A 19956-nucleotide genomic window follows, 5' to 3' on the forward strand; every position below is an offset into this window, starting at 1 on the left:
CAGAAATAGCTGGCAAAATCTGCGAAATCCTATCATGCCGGTGCGGTAGTTATTAATTTAATGCTTGAAGAGCGCGGGTGCCGCAGGGAGGCGAAGTGAAATTCGTAATGAACACGGAAAGCTCGCCGGGGCGGCGGAGATTAATATATCTTGATCGTTAAGTATTAACGTGAGAAACGGACTTGCCGGGTTATTTCGGATTATTTGCGCGTATAAATTCGAGGCTTTGCTTCCTCTCTCTCTCTCTCTCTCTCTCTCTCTTCGCTCCATTTCTCTTCCACGCACAGCTATTTGCAGGAACTTGTTACATCGTTAACGGACAGTCGGTCGTCAAGAAGTTCTCGTTGATCCGACAAACTTGCCGGAACTTGGAAGCAGATGCTCCGGACCTTTGAAAGTGTTTCGCGATCCACGGTTGCGATCGATCGCAAAATTCACTCTCCCTCTCGCTTTCCGAATCCCCCGTTCGTCCGTATAAAATATTTCTAGTCAAGGTTCGGTCGGGACGTAGTCGATTCGCTTTGAAGTTGGATAACGAGGACAGTAGAGGGGACCGTAGCGGACAGGGTGACCTGACACGGTCGAAAGGTTGATTTAAGGAATTTCCCGGAAGCGACGGAACAGCAGGCGCTCCCACGAAGTTTGCCCGGTCGAGTTCGAAATTCCCGGTAAGCCGGGTGGATTCGCGGTACCATTCATTAAAAAAATTCTTCTCCCACAGGAGGTACTTTAAGGGCGACTCTTTTGGCTAGCGTCTGGCCGGTCACTGCCAGAGGATTACTGCGGTTGAAAAAGCGCGGAACAATCGCGTGTGGGAGAACGGAAAATCGTGGGCGGAAGGGAAAGAGAGAAAAAAATATCGCAGCCACTGAGTCGAGCGAACTGGCAAAGGAAAAAGAACGAACCGCCCTCACCAACGTTGCTGCCAGGAGGAACGAAATTAACGACTAAACGAGCGGGCTGCTCGCGCTCGCTGCATCTCCGCTACCGGATGAAACAAACGTACTTTCGGGGATAACTGTGACCGACCGACAAGCTTCTGGTAACTTTGGTCGTGTCCTGGACCACAGCCAAACACGATTAAGTCGCCGCCCTCTTCCTTCCAGGGAACAAAAAGGAAGAACGGGGGTTGAGACGTTGGAAAGGGGCCGATACCTGAGACATCTGCAAGGTGTTTCTTCCAGTCCCGGTGGCATAGCGCAACTGCAACTCCACCGCTCCCTTTACCCATCTGCTTCGTTGCAATTGCGACGCCGGTTGGATGTTGTCCAATGACAGTGGCATATCGGCCAGTTTATCCTGTCGAAATCCTCCACGTGGAAAACGAGGTTGGACTGCGAACGCGGTGAGAGTAAAGGCCGAACGAGAGCACCCGTCGCTGTCGGTGGATCGAAGCGGGGCGAAGGGCTGCGAGGGTAAAATCAACTGGCGATTTTCCACGGTTGATCCACAACGGTACGGGGTTAACTTACTGCGGTACCCTTCGGCTCGAATCAAATATTTATAGATTCCTTGGAGGGGAAAATGTATCGGCTGACCGATCGTTCGAGCGTGCCGGAAATGCGCGGGGCAACCTTCGACCGCCTCGATTAATCCCTAGAAACGAGAGCGAAACCTAGCTTCGTTCCGGTGCAATTAACCCTTCGCATCGTTGGAATATTTATGAAAGGGCGTCTGGAAACTTTGCCCGTTTTCTGCCCCTAAAACAGAGGACTTACGGTTTTTCTTGCAGCTGCTCCACGAGGCTCCGAGTCGAATCTTCCATTTGCGAAGGGACTTGGAAATTACGCCGTGAAAACCAGCCAATCGTCCTCTCAACGGTATTAGTAGTTCACGAGAAAGCAACGAGGTGGAAACAAAAGCAAAGAGAAATGGAGGAACGCTTTCGCCCGCCGTTACTACAAGGAATATACAATCTGCTCTCGGCAATTAGTAACGATTAATTAAGAATATTCGTGGCGTTCCGCTCGCGCGGGTTTCTTCCTTTAAAGACCCCGACGCTCATAATGGAACCTGCATGAAATTTTGGTACGGAGCAGAGGGCCGTCGACGTTCGCCGTGGAAGCATCAGGGCCGCTCACGTGGCGCGGAAAGAGAAGGATCCCAGACTGCGTCAAGAGAGTCACGGGGCCGAATGGGAGGTCGGTGCCTTTGTGCACGGCAAATTAATAATTAATTAAAACTGATGGGCATCCGTGGCCAAAGCTTGGACACGGAGCTTCTCCAAACGCGCGCTTGGCGATGGTTCGTTGTCTCGCAAAAAAGGTTCAACCCATCCATAAGGCGAACTACCATTTTTAGTCGCGACCCTTGCTTTGTGGTAATTTGTTCCATTACATGAAAGCCGTGGAAAAGGACAGGGCATTCGCGAATTAATCGTTAATTAGAAAAGCGAAATAAATACGTCGTGTTCCCGTCGTACACGCGGTCGTGTCCCGCCGCTATTTTTATTCGTTTTTCCTCCTCGTCGTAATTGGTTCGCGACGCCATCTCATTCGTCACCGAAAATCGATAATCGTTCCTCTTTTCGATCGTGGCGAACGGAGCATGGGTACGTTGTAACTTTGTGGAAATTCGGAAATGCGTTTACGTGACGGAGAAATACGACCGCGGAATCGAACGTACAGCGTTGGAAGTTTCGTTCGTTTCGCAACGAACAGGCTCTCGTTCGGAAAAATCGATTGTTCCGGCCGGAAACGAGAGGGCACGACCTTGCACGCTCGAGAAAATCCAGCCAGACGTGGCAGACTCGCGAATCAAATTACCAAGCCGTCGGCCAACTGTAACGCGTTAGTTTATAATTTAACAATTTCACCGGGACGGTGCGGTCGTCGCCAACGATCCCAATGAACGCGAACGACGACGCGGTTCGTTATACCCGAATCTCTTTCACGCCTCTTCGACCCCGAGCTTTTGTACTTTATTCCGTTTTAAAAGCCTCTTTTCCCAACTTTCAACAACTTTTCTGCTATTACTCGGCCAGCCTGCGCGTAATCCTTTTACGAATTTCTGCCACGATACCCACCCCCGCTCCCTCGTAGAGGAAGAAAGAAAGTAGTCGGCCGTGGAGAAGACGGACAGTCTGAAAGGCACGGCGAAAGCCGCGAGGATATAAATTTACCACGGGCTAAGGTTCTTACTCACGCATTTCTAAGCGATGTTTCGGTAGCCGGCCGCACCCCGTGCCCAGACTCTCAACTACGATCCTCCCTCTGCCTCGTTTTTCGCGCGCGTGTCCGTATTTATTTAGATTCGCGACAAGGTCCAGCATCTCCGTTCTCCGTGGATGACTCACAGCCGGGCACGTCGGACGAGAGAAGAGCGGAGAGAACGCGCGAGGAAGGCGGAGGTGCGAGAGAGGAAAACCAAGACTCCGAGAAGAGACTCTCATCCGCGGAGAGAAGAGCGAGCAAGACGAGACACGACGCTCTTGCCAACACTCTGCTTAGATTTAAATCGGTCTGTTCGAACCGCGTACTCTCTCTTTCTCTCTCTCTCTCTCTCTCTCTCTCTCTCCCTCTCTCTTTCTTTCTCTTCGTTCTAACCATTGATTCGCTAGAAATATCTTGACGAGTCGCGGATGAACGCGAAGGAAACCTGCCCTCTGCAAACTTTACGAAACTATTAAAAGATTCCACGAGGCGAAGGTAGACAACAGAAGTTGCTTTCGATAACTTCTCGAGAGGATCGATTACTCTCCTAGGCGTTAAATAAAGGATAAAAGAATGCGGGGCTGAACAACATTTTCTAAAATTATTGATGCCGTCGACCAACGAAAAAAGGGCTTAGAGGGCTCTCGCGCCGTATAAAAAGCAAACCTCCCGAAAGATCAATTGACGAAAGATCGAATCGAAGGGTAGGTACAGAAGCTGTTTTTGTCTCGGAGGGATTCGTGGGCGATGCAACAACTTTGATGACGAAACCAGCTACAAAAACTGCCTGCCGACCTAATATCTCTATCTCGCATCAGGAAATGTGGATGGAATTAACGAGGCCGGAGATGAGAATACTCTTTCGTCTGCTCTATCCGAGAGGACGTTGCAGGAAGGGGACAGGGACAAAGAGTAATCGCCGTAGTCGTAAGATTAGACCGAAAGGTCACGAAACTAAATTTCGCGATGAAAAAGGGCAGCCGGCCCGGCCAAGATCACCCTCCTGTCGGGGCAAAGAAGCGGAAGTGGTCGCGAACGGTAACTTTTGCGAAGTGGAAAGCTGGACGAGGCGGAAGTCGAACGCAGTCTCGAAAGGGAAGAAAACGAGGAAAGCCAGAGAGGAAGAAGGAAGGTAAGAGAAACGCGAGCGAAGAGGAACGGAGAGTTAAGGTGACTCTTGACGAATCGGGGCGTAACCCGCAATATACAGGGTGTTCCCGAAATCGTGCTGCACCTGGAAAAGAAATGATTGCTCGCGTAAAATCAAGTGGAAAGTATAGGATACAATTTTTCCACGTGGAGCACCGTTTTCGAGAAAATCGTGTTTGCACATTCGTTAAGTACAGGCGCACTCAACTAGCTCGTGATCTGCTTAATTTACCCAATTTGTCTAGCTACCGTTACCCTGCGATATATTGTAGCATAGCAGATAAAATATGTGAAATGTGGAGCGTGGCCTGAGAATATGATCTGTGAAATGGATTTGGGATATTTGGTGTGGGATGGTGGATATTAAATGTTGGGTATAAGATATCGAGAGTGTGGAAAGACGGAGAGTGATTATCCAGTCTGATGTGCCATTTTTTAAGTATTAAATATGGAAAGTAGAGTATTTTGCTTGCGAGAGACACGACGTAGAACGCGTGATTGCGAGATAAAGGAGAATGGATAGAATATAAGATTTGAGCTACATGCCCCAAACGTAAATAACGGCACGTGTTAACACGAGGTATGTCGTTTCAAGTTGCACAACGATTTCGAAAACACCCTGTATAGATGCAGACGAAGAAGACTTTTGCACCGAAAGAGGCTGTGAGAGCGGCTCGATGGTTAGGCGAGATTAGAGGCGCGGGCAGGCGAATACGAGCGGGCGCTCGAAAGCTCTAGAGGACTTCACCGTCGTAGGCCACTTCATCCTCGCCAAGAACTATACCAGATTCCTCGGCTTCTTTTCTTCGCGACCGCCCAAACAGCCAGCCACCGGACTTTCGAGCCAAGACCTTTGTTCCGATATCTGTGCCATCGACTGCAGATTCGTTTGACCTTTTTCCAGGATATCACACGTAGCTCACGATCTTGCGTCTACCAGCTGATCCTTCTCGATACGATCGACGATCGTGCGAGAATCTCCACGACTCGTTATCGCATGAAACTCATCGCGTTGGAATTGAAAAAAGATCCTCGCGACTCGTTTCGATTTGACGCGAAACAAAGGAAAAACGATCCAAAGCCGAGGTTGGAAAAGCGAGAGGAGCGGAACGCGTAAGCGAGCTACGAGCTGAGAAGAGGGTGCTGCAGAAACGACGAGCGATTAATATGAAAACAAGCGGAATAATATCGCAGTTTGTTTTCTGGTCGAGCGAGACGCAAAGGGCGAACAGCAATAACGCGATCCCAAGGCGCTTTGATCGAACTGAAACGAGAGATCGTAACAACGCGGATGCAGAGTGAAAAGGTGGCTGAAAAATGCATAGAAAGGGTGAAACGGTAATGGGACGAGCCGCATAAAACGTTGCTTGCACGAAACATTTACCTTCAAAGAGACGAACGTTATGATTCCTGGCGAAGAGAATGAACGATCGCGTTGTCGAAGTCGCGAGAAACGGAATTGCAAATTAAAACGAACAACTGCAGGTTAATGTAACGCGGGACCAATTGCGAAACGCAACGGGATATTATTGAAAGAAACGAATATCGAGTGGTGAGAAAAACGAATGCCGCGAGCCCAGCCAATGATTGGATTAAAATAAAACAAGCGTCTTTGCAGCGATGCTTTATTTCTACGTTTGTTTAACGCGCCGGATAAATCAGCGACCGCGACACCAGACTAAACTGTTTTACATAAATGACACGCTCTATTCGTCTCGCTTCCATAATTTATCGCGTCGACGGTAGGATATTATTTTCGATGTCCAAATCGTCGAGAAACAGACCGACGCAACGCGACGCAACGCGAGGCGACGCGACGGTCACACCGGTGTGGAACGTTTTGCGAACGTTTCACAGCTTGCGGTCGAAAAACCAGATGGTGATGAGACGAAAAAGTCGGTGTAACATCGGGGGTGAAAAATAACGAAAGAATAAGGCTGGTAAGCCAGCACGCGAGGAGCACCAGTTCTTTCACCAGTCGAGGCATTAAGCTCTTCTGCTTTCCTTACACCCCGCTCCTTCGTTCCTGTCGCGACTCTGAATGGTGGCGCAGCAGTGGCATTGATGGGTCACAGTATTTATAACCAAGCGAGCGTGCGAACGCCATGGCTTTTGACTACCTGTGCTTAGACGGAGGAAGCTCCGCTTTCTGATATTTCGTCCGGGCCACAGAGACTCGCGCTTTCAACCGAGTGTCCGCTCGGAAAAACGACGGACGCCATAAATCCGGCCAGTTTTCAGTAGTACGACCCTTCTTTGTCCGAAAAAGGCATTCATCTCGTCACGGAGGCTTCTTCGAAAAGCTGGAATCTTTGGAAAATTTCTTCGAGGAGTCGCTGGTAGGTGAATTTACCGATAACGGTATTTACGCGAGCGAATCAGCCACGAGTAAAATTTGCTCCACTCGAGTCGTGACGTGGAAAGTTTGAAACAATGCAGGATATACCTTGAGCCTTCCGAAACGAGAGAGAGAGAGAGAGAGAGAGAGAGAGTCGATCATCGGAATGTTTTATCGCGGGTTCACAAACGCCGTGAAACTCGAAATCGAAATTTCATCCCACGTGGGACGCGAAATTCCGCGTGATATGCTCGGGAAAATCCGTGCGGCTTAACGAGCTGCCACGACGAGAGTTGGAATCCCGATGGGAACGGATCCGGACTATTTCTCAGGAACAGTCCACCGGGAGCCCGCGGCGTCAGAGTTTTCCTTCTGTTCGAGAATTCAACCTGGCCTTCCGGACCTCGTAGATGTTCACTGATCGCTGCAACTCGCCGGAATTACGGCATCGTTAACGCGCGCCGCTCGTTTCGCGTTAATGTTCCCCGCTGGATTAAAATTACAACTAACGATAGGAGGTGGAAATCGAGTCGGCTCGAATTACTTTCGCGAGTTTCCGCGCGCCTGCAACGAGACGTTACGTCTTTGGGAAAAAGGCCTTTCGCCCGAGGTTCCTTCGAACGCGAATCGAATTCGATGGAAACAAGAGGGAAACGTAGAGAAAACTGCACGAGGAAGGAAACGCGGGACGATCGAAACGCGAAAACGCGCTTGGCTACGAACTGAAAACTACGGCACTGAACTGTCCCGACTAAAATTAGAAAGTACGCTCAGAGTCTCGTCGGTGACTACCGAGAAGCGTCGCGTTGTCTGGCCATCGTTATTCGTATCTCGCTAACGTAACTGATTCGTTAAATCAGCCGCGGTGACTTCCAGACAACATACCGACGTAATTCGATACCGCGTCGCCTGACGAAAGTCTACCGAAATTGCTCGGTTCGAGCGACGATCGTCACCGGACTACGTCACAAGGCTACGTCACCGAGCCGAAAGGAATTCGCGTCGACCATAAGTCAGACGCGCGCGTCCCACCGATCGTGTCGCGTTTCTCTACGTTTCGCTGGCTCCAGACCGAATTTTTCGCGATTCTCGCATTCCTCCAACTTCTCCCCTCGTCTTTCTCTCTTATTTCTTCTCCGGTTCTTACCCTGCCCTTTCCACCTGCTCCTCTGTCACCTATCAAAAGCACGATCTTCGTAGTTTCTACTTCCTCTTTCATAGGGTGCTTTAGAAGGGCCGAATGACAGTGCGCGGTGTTGCACGAAGCACTCGTGAAAGCACGCGTCTGCAACTTGCTGATTTCAGCTTACGGTCGACTCGTTCGCCGTCGAATCTCAGCTACGCGTCTCGATTCGCGAGAGCGAGCCAAGTAAAAAAACAGCCCGGATAGAATAGGACCTGGACGAACCGATAACAGAAAAGAAAGCCTTATCGAGCATCCTTGAAAGGTTGTTCGCGTCGATGTCCACGGTACAAAACGCGCGAGTTTCGCAGCCGATTCTCGATACAATCGCGCTCGGAAGAATTTCATGGAACAACGGTGGCACGGGAGAACGGGTGGACGCGGTCGACGTTGAGCGAAGAAAAACGTCTATAGAAGACGGAAAGAGAGGAGCAGGCCGTACGGTTCAACCGACAGAAGCACTAACGCAGAGAGCCAGCCGGCCAAAAGAAAACCATTAACTGCTTCCACGGGATGGAAGAAAAACAGAAGGGCCAGAAGGAGAAGGGGCGAAGAAAGCAGCGCTTCCCTCTTTCTCCCTTTCGGCGTGTATCTCTTTTTCACCCCGTCGCTGTGCTCGTGCACGACATGCCGTTTCCATTACAAGACAGATAGTCCTCGCTCGCCATTCGCAGCGGCGTTCGCCATTAGGAATCCATTCTACGTCGTTGGTCAATCGGATCGGTCGTATTCAAGGAATACTTCCGATTCTCCGATATCAGGAGTCTACTTTCAAAGCCGCGAGTTCGTCCACTATTCGTGCGAATGCCGTTTCAAACCGCGTTGTAGCTATCTAACGACGCGTTCTTTGCTGCATAGATTCGCAAATGTTCTTCCACGAAAAATCCGCGCCGCTTCTTCGGCGGTAAGTTCTCGATAGGAGACAGGAAAAAACTCGAGAGGTCCCGGAAAAATTGGAACTGCGAAATCGCAGAGCGCGCGACTCCATTCTTATTCGCGAGAACGCTCAGGTGAGCAGAATTTCTTGACAAATTCTTCGCGTCACTTTTTCTCGTTCTGTCGAGACATCGCGTTCGAGTCCCTTTGGGCGAAGGTAACAAGCGACGAAAGAAGGAAGAGACGAGGAAAAGCGAAGGACAGACGAGGGAAATTAAGCGTAACACCCGCATGACGACGACCTCTCGACGAAAGACGAAACGACGCGAGCGAAAAGCCTGTCAGAGATTACTCTAGATTTAATTTCGAATAGAAAGTCGCTTTGTCATAGAAATTCCATGCGGCTAATTGACTTTAGGATGCTCTCGGAACTATCAATTTCTACTTGCTGGCGATTAAACGCCAGCTCTGCGTTCCCTACGTGTGTTTTTCAATTACGACCCAACGAAAACGGGGAAAGAGCAGCGTTACAAGCACAAATAAGCGTACCGCGCGGCTATTATCTCTAATGCAGGCCACGGGTTTACCAGCCGAAATAAGCCGCAGAAAACGGGCTATGCGTAATTCGTATTAATCGCGAGACAGAATGGGTCGGCCGAACGAGTTTTGATAACACGGCCAGCAGGGACATGGCAGAAGGGGATCTAGCGCGACAGTCTAAATCCGGTGGAACGTTAATAAACGAAAGGTGCACCGTGGGACGTGTCGCGGAAATGAATTTCTCTATGAGAGTCTGGCAATAATTGCGCTAGAGACGCTCGTAACATCGCGTGGTACGAGCGACGTCCAGCTTCGGTTTTATCGCGGCTCGTCGAGCGCGCTGGTAGTTAGCCGTGAATTCTGCCCGGAAGTAGGCGAACGTAGAAACACACGGTCCATAGAAATAAAGAAATCGAAGCAAAAATCGCAAACGTTCGACGAGCGTGTGTCCGATATCGAGGATCAACGATATCGAATTAACGTGCCGGCAAACGATCGCGTAACGACGGTGCGATCGCACTTGCTTTTGTTCGCGAGACGTAGGCGAGTACGTGGGCTGAACGACGATTTGACGAACGTTATTGCGCCGAGCGAGATTTACGAGCCAGCCGATGTGAATTGGGTCCCGTTCGTTACGCGATCAACGGGAAAATATGATGAGAAAAAGCGTCGGCGGAGGTGGAGTTAACACGTGGCTGGAACGAGGGATACTCGTGCAAAGTACAAGAAGCGTTATTTGGTGTTATAGTGATATAGGGATTGTAAGTCAGGATGAGGCGCGTTATTGAAACGTTAAGGGGAAGTTACGTATAGGTACTCCTAGCGCGTTCGTACTTATCTCGTGGAGTAAGTGGAGGGGCTGCATTCACTTAGGATGATCGTAAAATCCATTCTTAAGGCGGTTGGCCTGCTAAGCTTCCGAGTTACCGCCTAATCTCCACGCCTGTGACATCACCTTGCGGAATATCGGAGTACCCATAATCGAAAGCCTGCGACGTTTTTGAAAGTTATCCGAACCGGGTAACCGGGTTCCCGTTCGATGCAACGCAACGAACAGCTCCGCCGTAAGTTCCTTCCGATCTTTTAATTTCCGCGATCCATCTAATATTAACGTCTTCTGCGGCGACGCTATCGACGTGACGTATCGACGTGTTACGACTGAAAATCGATCTCCCAAGTTTCTCTTCGGTAATCAAGCAACTTTCCAACTTATTTCCCGGCTCTATCCCAGAAAAATCCTCGTTCGCCGAGAGTAATTAAAAGCAGAAAGGCTCCGGAGCAAAAGCGGGACTCGATGAAAAAGGTGTCCGGATGCGTCGACTCACGCTAGGCTATCTCCTCGCGCGGAAACTTTGCGAGGAAATTTCCGCAGACGGCCTTGAGTTCGGGAAGCGGCGTGGCGCGGCGTAGCTGGCGATTCGCCTGAGCCGGTCGTTACAAGATCCTCGTGGATCGATTCCCTTTGGAACGCGTCAAAGGGGTTCGCGGAGGGATGGCGGTGTGGCGGTACGACGGCCAGGGAGGAGGATCGGTAGGCTAACCGGCCGCAAAAACGTAACGAGATGAAAGAAGAGCGCGAAAGACGGACCGACTCATGAACGAGGTGGAATACATAAATAGAAATCTCGGTTTATCCCTCTCCATCGGCCCATGCTTCCAGCTCTCTCTCTCTCTCTCTCTCTCTCTCTTTCTTTCTTTCTCTCCGTCCGACCCTCTTCCTTCCCCCTATTTCGCTCCTTTTCTCTCATTCTCCGTCGGTCGAATTCTCCTGGAAGCTTCTTCTCTCTCACGGTGGCATATATACGCGTCTACTAACCGGAGAGTAGCGGTAGTCTAGACGGAGTGTCGATTTTTGCCGCGGCACCAAATTAGAAACCCTTCTCTGCTGGATCCATGGCGTGCGCGTGGTTCCACCGCCTCTCCGTCTGCTCCTCTCGCGCCACCATTCTCCGCCTCTCTTTTTTTCTCGTTCCCTGTGACCGTCGCACCAGACTCTCTCTCTCTCTCTCTTTTCTTCGTCCTTCCTTCCCCACTCGCCTGCTCTTCTTCTCTTCAGCCAACGTTTCTCTCGTTCACTATGTATCTCCGTATCTCGTGAACGCTCGCATGCGAAATCGCTTAAAGGGGATGAACAGACGACAAGCCGTGTGGCCCTTAGCTCTCCGCTCTCGTGCAAATATTTTCGCTGCGACCTGTGCGGCTCCGGACCTTTCGGAGGCTGCCGCTTTTCGGTAATCGAAAAAAAGGGAGAGAAAAGGGTCGACAAACGATGCCAATGAAAATCTCATTTTCGCAACCGTCGGTCGTCATCTGGCACAAGAGTGGGTGTTGCGGAAAATGCTCGTCCTCTGAGAACGTTGCAATTGGAAAATTTCTAGTCGATCGATCTTTCGAATGTAAGATTGCCGATGGTAGGAAATAGAAAACGACGGGGAACAAGCTTACGGCGAAGCTTCGGCAAATTCAAGCTCCTGAATGCAAAACACCGCTGATCTTGTATTCATCCTCTGATATCGGCCGTGTGCATACATTTATGTAAACACGCGTACGGGGTGTACGAGAAGAAGCCGTGGAACCAAGGTATCGCGTAAAAGGCGCATAAAGGTCGACCGTAAAGGAAAAAAGTTGAAGTTAATGCAGGGGCCGCGCAAATTGTGTTCACCGCACTACTCTTCGCTTTCATTACCTTTAACTCCTCTCGGCCTTCCACCTGAGAGGGCAATTACCCCGTCCCTCGATCCGTTTCGGCGATCTCTCAATTCTTTCGTCACGCTTCGATCCGCCCTAAGAGCTGGCGAATTAAAACTTCTCGCTCCGCGAAATCTCGGTTGAACTCGCAGCAAAGAGCAAGCTTCTTTCTCTCTGAAAAGCGGTCGTTCTCGATGCGAAATTCCTCGATTCGATTCCTACGGTACATGGTAGATCGAATGGTGGATGGTGGAGCACGATCGCGACGCACAGATCGAAGAAGAACGTTCGTCGGATGAAATTGTGCGAGACAGGTTGTTAGCTGGATGGAGTTTCGCTGAGGAGACAACACGGCGAAATTAATAACAGCGTAGACGGACCAGAGAAAACATCGATCTCGCCGCAATTAAGGGATTATTCTCCGGATGTTCACGGCGCAACGGGCACGGATATTGCGTTCGATCCAATCGCGATTTGCGCACGCGTTTCGTTAATCATCGCTGCAGTTGAAATGCTGGAATTAGTGGAAAGTGGCGCTGTCCATTTTATCCTATCTCGGTTTCAAAATTGCGCCAGCCAAGCTTGAAAACCAATTCGAAATGACAGCTCCTCTAAGCCATCGTGGCATTCGATCGACGAAGGATTATGGCGCCAGCGCGTGGCATTCGCGTCATTTAACCGCCAAAAAGCTTACCGGCTCTTTCTTTCTGCGTCGCTTCGATTCACGTTTTCATCGAGGTTCTTAAGAACGTGGTGTAGAACTACCAAGACGAAAATTATCGAAACGAAGAGGAAAAAGGCCGGTGTCTGACATGTTCGGCCAGAGTCGAAGATCCACCCTTGAAATTCCGACTGCGAATTCCAGCCGACTGTGGATTTACGATCAAGCTTCTCTTCTCTTCGGTCCGTTAACTTTCCGAGTCGCAGTACGTGGACTCGCTAGATTGCGGCGTAATACAGGGCCATCGAGAAACTCCTCTGACAAGTGGAAGGAGACAAGGGACCATTCCAGAGTCGGTTGAATCGCTTCCAATTTAAGGAGCTATCTCAGGACGAACTCACGTTTTGCCTCGCGATCGGAAATGCCACGCTCCTCGCTGCTTCCCGGCGATTCGACCTTGCCAGCTTCTGCATTTCTATCTCAAGCCAACAACTGCCTGTTCTCGAATTTACCGGACTCCGTTGTCCCTGCTCTCTTGCTCCACTCTTTCGAATTTCCAACGCATCGACGTCTCGAGGCAGCTGCAAACCAACATCGTTGGTCGAAGCGGAGTATTTGCAGTTTAGTAGTTTTCCTATTCGATATTCGTTCCCGAAGGAGCACGGATCGCGCGTAAAGTTGGCGGCAACGATTTTCCTAAGCGGCTTTCATACGTTTCGACGCGTAGCTTAGGAAATAATCTGGAATTCGAGATAAAACAGAGGAGAAACGTGACGTGGGTAGAACACGTCCGGAACCGCATCGATCGTTATCGATATATTTGCGTTACGAGGGAATTTCGCCGGCAGTAATCCGCAGTGTTTGAAAAGTTATTAAATTTGCCGGCGTCTCGAGGGCAAGTTCGAAAGCTCCCTGGCAGAAGTTTCGGCTTCTTCATACGGAAAAACGAGTTTTCCCGGATAGAGAAGTCCAGAAATTTCAGACCGCTCTAAACCCCATGGAAGCTCGCAGGCAAGTGTATTTGGATCCTTGGGAGCGCAGGCAAAACTTCCTGTTTGCCCGAACTTTGCGCAATCTTCTCCCGGGACTCGAAGAAAGGTACGCGAGCTCGGTCCACGCCACCTCGATATTCGTGTACTTGTTGGAAAGATAATAAACGAACTAATCCGCTATCTGGCCGCGTTTCCATTGAATATTACCAGAGCAAACGATTATCACAAATCCCCGTGTCGATGGCGTAAACTTTGCTTTTATATAGGCACAAGGTCTTGAAAGTCTAATGAATATCACGTTATCTGTTCGCAGGCGGAGATCGAAAGTGGTGATATCCTCCGCGAAACCCGAGGACAGCGGCAGATACGAGTGCGTAGCGGAGAGTACTTCCGGTCATCGAGCCTCACTCGCGGCCCAGCTTCTAGTCGCTCACGATACGAGAGTTTCGGAAACCAGTGAGTATCATCGATGTACGCGTACATATCGTACGGTTGCATCTTTGTAACAAACGAGAGGCTAACCGAGAATGGAGTATCTACTTATTCCGTGATACAAATCCATGTCTGTCTCTATCTATCTCATTAATAAAAATACTCCAGAAACACGATACTCTGGCGTCCTTAAAAACACGGCAGCTTCGTTATTCGAGCGTCGATCGTCGATACAAAAACGGGAGGAGGAACGTTCGCGAACAAAGAGAACGAGGGACGCGTTTTGTTCGATGCCGGCTGGATTTCCGGTGATCGATCGATCGATCGGTGAACACCTGCCGGCACATCACGACGCGCTTCAGTTTTCACTCGTTGTCGTCATAACTCCGATGGTGCGTGCACCCGCAGCGGAATCTCCATTGAATCCTCGAAAAAATAGAGGCGCGCGTTTTGTACGCGTAACGGGACGCGACTTCACGATACACTGCTCTGCAACCTGCGACATTTCGATGACCCTATTGTCGCCATGAAAATCATTCTTTTCCCTTCTTTTTTGTTTCATTCATGATCGCGTGACGTTCTGAAAGGGAATACCGCGCAATAAAAGGCGAATATAAAAACATCTTTCGATCCCTTTTCGGGTATGTCACGTAAGTTAAACACGGTGCAAACGGAAATCATAAATGTACGATTGGAAAGGTGAGTAATTTTTCATTTATCTCGCAATACGATGGAAGATATACGTATGAAAGGGAAGTGTAGGTAGAAAACTCGGTCAGGACGTCTGGAACGAAACGATAATCGATCGTCCACGGAGGATGCGAGTATCGGCTCACTGGCACGGTGGTGTAGCCATTTACGGTCGACGTCTCGCGTAAAGATGCGACCAGCACGTTGTGCATAAACGTCTGAAACAGTTCGCATTGGCGCTTATCGATCGACAGCCGGCTAGACCTCGAGCAGAAGGCCACCGCGCGGAACCTTAGTTTATGGGTTTTCATAATACCTGCAACATTTGGTAGACGTTTTTCGCCAGGGTATTTATGCCAACTGAGAAATGCAGCCGTGGCGGTAACAGCTAGACCGGGAAAAACGCGGAGCTCGACCGCGGTGAAATTCGTACTGCAAACGCGTAACTCAGTTTACAGTGTGCTGTAATTTCCAGCACGATACGGGATCAATTCGAAGGAATTGCTGGTGTTCGAGTGAGAAATTCCTCGCCGAAAATACCGAACGTGAAGCGAAACGGACCGAGACCCGCGCACAAAGGGTCGTTCGTACGTATGGAATACTCGAAAGTTAGCTGTAGCACCGAAGAAACGATAATCGTTGAAAAATTGGTTAAATATCGAGACAGAAAGAGGAACGATATCGAGAATAGCGATGAGAGGAAAGATCCATTCCAGAAGTGGGCCGATAGACGCAGGTGATAAAGTTAGGATTAAGCACCTGATGCGATAATGCCCGCGCAGCCGGCGCTCGGTTCCAGCAAGGCCGGGAAAGCTTGCGGTTCACCGCCACCGAGGCACTGCGAGCTCGTATGACGGACAAAGGGCGACAATTACAACCCTGCCAGCCACGTCAGGGTTTCATATAGCTCTGAACTGCTGATGGCGGGTCAGCTACCCGTTTTGGTGTACACTCGCGTACATTCGACCGGCTCGTAAATCCCGCAACGATGGAACGTTGTCCTGATTCTCGCGGAATTTACCCGCATTTTCCCTCCACTATGCTTCGAGCAACGAAACGAGCGGCGATACGAACGATCGAATCGACGAAAGAATCGATCGAAGGAAGCGATCGCGATCGTTTCGTCCCGAAGACGCCGGTGAACTCGATGGAAAGAACGTGCCCTGGCAAACAATCACTCGACACGTTTTCCTCGACCGGCCCTTTTATTCTTACGGTCGGTAGCACGCTCGAGGGCATTTGGACGACGCGCCGCGGCCGTGACTTCTGTTTCCTTACTGGTTAGCTGCTCGATTGCGGTAACAGATTGTGGTAATGTTTATAAGCCTAGAGTTACTCGAAAGAGCGAACAGCGCGCTAGCTAGACTGCAATAACATTTACCACAAACTTTTACTACGACTCGAATGTTCGTGCCTTACTCGAGGCCCGAGCGCTCTCTCCACTGCACAATGTTTTAACAATTGCCGTTGCAGTCGCAATGGCACGCTTTACTACTACGGAGGTGTAACTTGATACAATAACGCGCGCGTTCCGCGTCGTTTAGTCGGAAAGAGCCGACTCGTGCCAGCCATCGGTGTTGTAGCCGCAGATCGGCGAAATTATGCATCGCAAGGCGTTCTCTATCTAACGAACCTCCGAGGAACCGTTGGAGTTCCATCGTTTGCCTTGTTAGCTGTTCCGGTTTATCGATATCGCGGTTAGAAGCTTTGACGAGTTTCGAGCACTTGGGAAAAGTCGTCGTCGTAGTCGTCGAGGGGACGAAATAAACGTTGCGGATCACACGTCGCCACGCGAATCGCGCAAAAGCCAAGGTTTCGTGCTTAAGTTCCGCGAGAGAAATCCTCGACCGGTCAAATACCCGGGGCGGAGGGTGAGCCGAGGCCAGAGAAAAGGAACGAGTTTCTTTTGCACGGTGCGCGAATGCTCGCGTCAGCGTAGCCAGAAACCGTGAAATTGTAAAAACCAAGACAGCGGCCCGGGCAATTTATCCGCGCGTACGATTTCACCGACCACGAGAATCGGTGGAAGAAAGCGCGCTTTCGGCGTCGGACAAAGAGTCGTTTCCCGGTCCAGCCTCCGATATCCTCGAGAGCGGCCCTGAGCGGCAGCGGATGTGGCTCGAACATCGATCGTTTCAAAGTTCTCGCTCGAGCGAGCAACGACGAAACGAGGAGAGTGGATGATCAACAGAGACGCGGCTAATGACCGTGGTTAAATACTGATACGCCAGATAACGATAACGGAGCGAAGCGGAGGGAGGATCCGGTGCTGGAGAATCGCTCGAGTCCGTTTAATGCTTTCAGAAGCGAAGAGACAAGGAACAGAGGCAATTAGAAGGGGCGACGAAACGTCGAAATAGAAACAATTATGAGCGGAAGGTAAACTCCTTCTGCGTGGAGCATTGCGAACGCTACGGACAAACGGCGATAGCCATCCACTGGCATGGCGCCGTGTTGACGCGGATATAAAGCTGATTGTTCCTAAGAAATTAATTAAACGCAGATTGATAGACACTGCGGCCTCGTCCCACGTTACTACTATACGGAGAACGTTACATCGATTAGGACAACAGCCTCTTGGCTCACGATTCTCCTAAAATTTCTTCTCGTTTCTACGGGTTCTCTTAAAAGTTAAATTTTACGAGGTCGTAAGGAATCGCGAGTTTTCGCATCGAGGCAGCGCGAACGCTTAAAAAACGAGACACGGGAGGAATATCGTTAGCGAATGTTGCAGGAAAGGCGCGATAAGCGCGGTGCAAAGCATTTCGCCGTGTAACGAATACGATCTCTCTCCGGGGGTCGTTACACGCGACGTGGCTCGCGGCATTGTCTCGGCGTATAAGATGCGCGCTCTGCTGGAAACTCCAAAACTTGTCGCGCGCGATTTCTCGGAGCCTGTCTTCGCAACGACGAATAAACAACCGTCCTCGGTGGAATGGAGCGGCACACGCTCCGTCTGACTACACGTCGCTCATACCACTTACCGGTACTACTTGCCAGGTCTGACGGTATATTATGCACGTCACCGCAGCAAAGTTCGGCGCCATGTACGAAAGAAAAACGCAATACACATAGCGAAAGATCATCCTCCTACCACCTGGGATTTTCCGTCAACGATATTTCCAACTACGGCAGAGCGAACCGTGCAACCTATCATTTTGCATTCTGTCGTAGTCGTTGACGCGGTCGTGGGAACCAAGTTGTCGAGGATAGTAAATCGCTGCGATAGGAATCGAGAGGCTACATATAACCTTAAAACTCCCAACGAACGATCTGTGACATCTTTCGCCCAATTGTTTTGCTAGAAAAATTCAAACATCCGTCTTTGTTGCATCGGGCAACACTCTACCTAAACCAGGCCACACACCGCGGGCAAGATGGCAGCCAAATGTCTTCGGATCCTTACTGCGTACCCTCAATAGTCTCAAGTATCCTCCATACATCTCAGGAATCTCCTAGTCGAGGTCCTTCAAACCGAACAGATATTCTTTCCTAAAGTTTATCGTCCACCACGGGTTGACACGGGAAAGTTGCCTTTTCTCACGTATGAGGCCTCCCACTAGAAACTTTACTTCGAGGGCGGTTAGCGTCTTTCCTCACCCACCACCATAGCAAATAATCAATTAACAACGAAGCCTATTTCCCTCACTCTCTTAGCCAAAATCGTCACCAACAAATCCGATGGTCCCGTGCGCTAGACACACCCATCCTTAGCTTTCCTCCGCCACAGCATCACCACCGAACTTCACTGATTTTTCATCTTTCAAACAGTCAACATCCTTTGACCGGGTTTACACCCGTAGATCAGTCACTTACTTATCTTATACATACGCATATCTTCTTTACAAAGTTGTTGGAATAAACTGTGATTTATAACTTGTTATATCAGCGTCATATTCAATTAAACCATATTTTTTCAATTCAATTAAATTCGATTCAAATGAATTCAAATTCAATTAAACCCCTATTATCCTAATCGAAATAGGGGTTCGATCATCTCGCGGCGTCGATTGTCTAATCGTAACGGGAATTTACGACTCCCGTTGGCGTGCTTCCTCGCGATCGCGTCTCTCCGCGAGTGATTGAACAGTTTTAAAACGAACCTCGAGGAATTTCCCGACACCTCGTAATCGTCTGCGTGTTGTTTGGATGGATTAGACACGCTGTCGGTTCGAAGCGACGCTTCCCGCAACTGACGACCCAGAAAGACATGAATAATATTATGCGATAACAGCAGTAGGAAGTCTGTTTAGCGAGTCTGCCTCGATGAGTATAGTCTACGCAACATTGGGAAACTCTGTTGCGAGAGAAATACGCCTCCCATCGTGACCATTCGTCTCGACGAGCCCTTCGCGACCCTTCGTTTAAACTATCCGCATCTGGGCGGGAATTCGCATGATACAAACTTGGTCGGACTTGCCGAAACAGCCGTTGGTATCGCGAGTAATAATTGTCGAATGGTACTAGGTTGCTTCGTGTTTTATCCATGAAATAAAATGTTTTTGATTATTTGCACTTTTATCTTTATTTTATAATGCAATTCATATATCGGAAGAAGCCAGCTCTTTGGATATAAGAGATAACATACTTAACCCTTTAACCTACAACTACGGGCATAACTCGTATTAGGTGAACGGGCATAACCCGTATTAGGTGAACGGGCATAACCCGTATTAGATGATCGGGCTTGGTGTCGAGCAAATTCGTATACGCGCGTCGTCTCGCTTCGACCTCGCGACACGTTCGTCTAACCAAAACTCGAAGATTTGTCCGACAGAGCGGGAAACCCGTTGGATTCTCGCGGTACGAAAGATTCGACGTGAGCGCGCTCGCTTTAGACGCCCGTTGCCAAAAAGAGGATGGAACATTTTGTGCAAAGGATCGGCAGAGAATCCGTGCAAGTGCGAGGCAACAGCGTGGAATTGTTGCTTAATCGCGAACTCGTTCCGCGAAGTGGCACTCCAACGAATTTCAATCGCATTCGTCGGCCAATTCCGAGCGTAATGCGATGCAGATGCAGAAACCGCGCGCGATTTAGCTCTCCGGCATAGACGCGAGAACGTGCATACATTCACCATCGTTACTACGTAACGTGCGGGACGTGGCGCGAAATTTCGTGCGCAGTCCGGGTCTTTACAATGGGAGTCGCGACCGAACGAATCGAATAGAATAGAGCTGTTTGGTGCGCGAAACAGCGCATGCATCCAACGCCATCATCAACCGCCTCTACGCCCAGTCTGTTTCCCTCTTGATAT

General features: G+C 49.8%; 1 protein-coding gene across 2 annotated transcripts in view; it reads left to right on the forward strand.

Annotated features, from left to right (window-relative positions):
- LOC126866546 (protein vein) overlaps positions 1-19956 on the forward strand; it is a 200614-nt gene that overhangs the window by 124451 nt on the left and 56207 nt on the right. For both annotated transcript variants that reach the window (XM_050620279.1, XM_050620278.1), the window contains one exon: positions 13893-14035. In XM_050620279.1, coding sequence (XP_050476236.1) covers positions 13893-14035 — 143 coding nt within the window. The remainder of the gene's footprint in view (positions 1-13892; positions 14036-19956) is intronic.

This window comes from Bombus huntii, chromosome 6, assembly GCF_024542735.1.
Source record: "Bombus huntii isolate Logan2020A chromosome 6, iyBomHunt1.1, whole genome shotgun sequence".
Classification (NCBI taxonomy): domain Eukaryota; kingdom Metazoa; phylum Arthropoda; class Insecta; order Hymenoptera; family Apidae; genus Bombus; species Bombus huntii.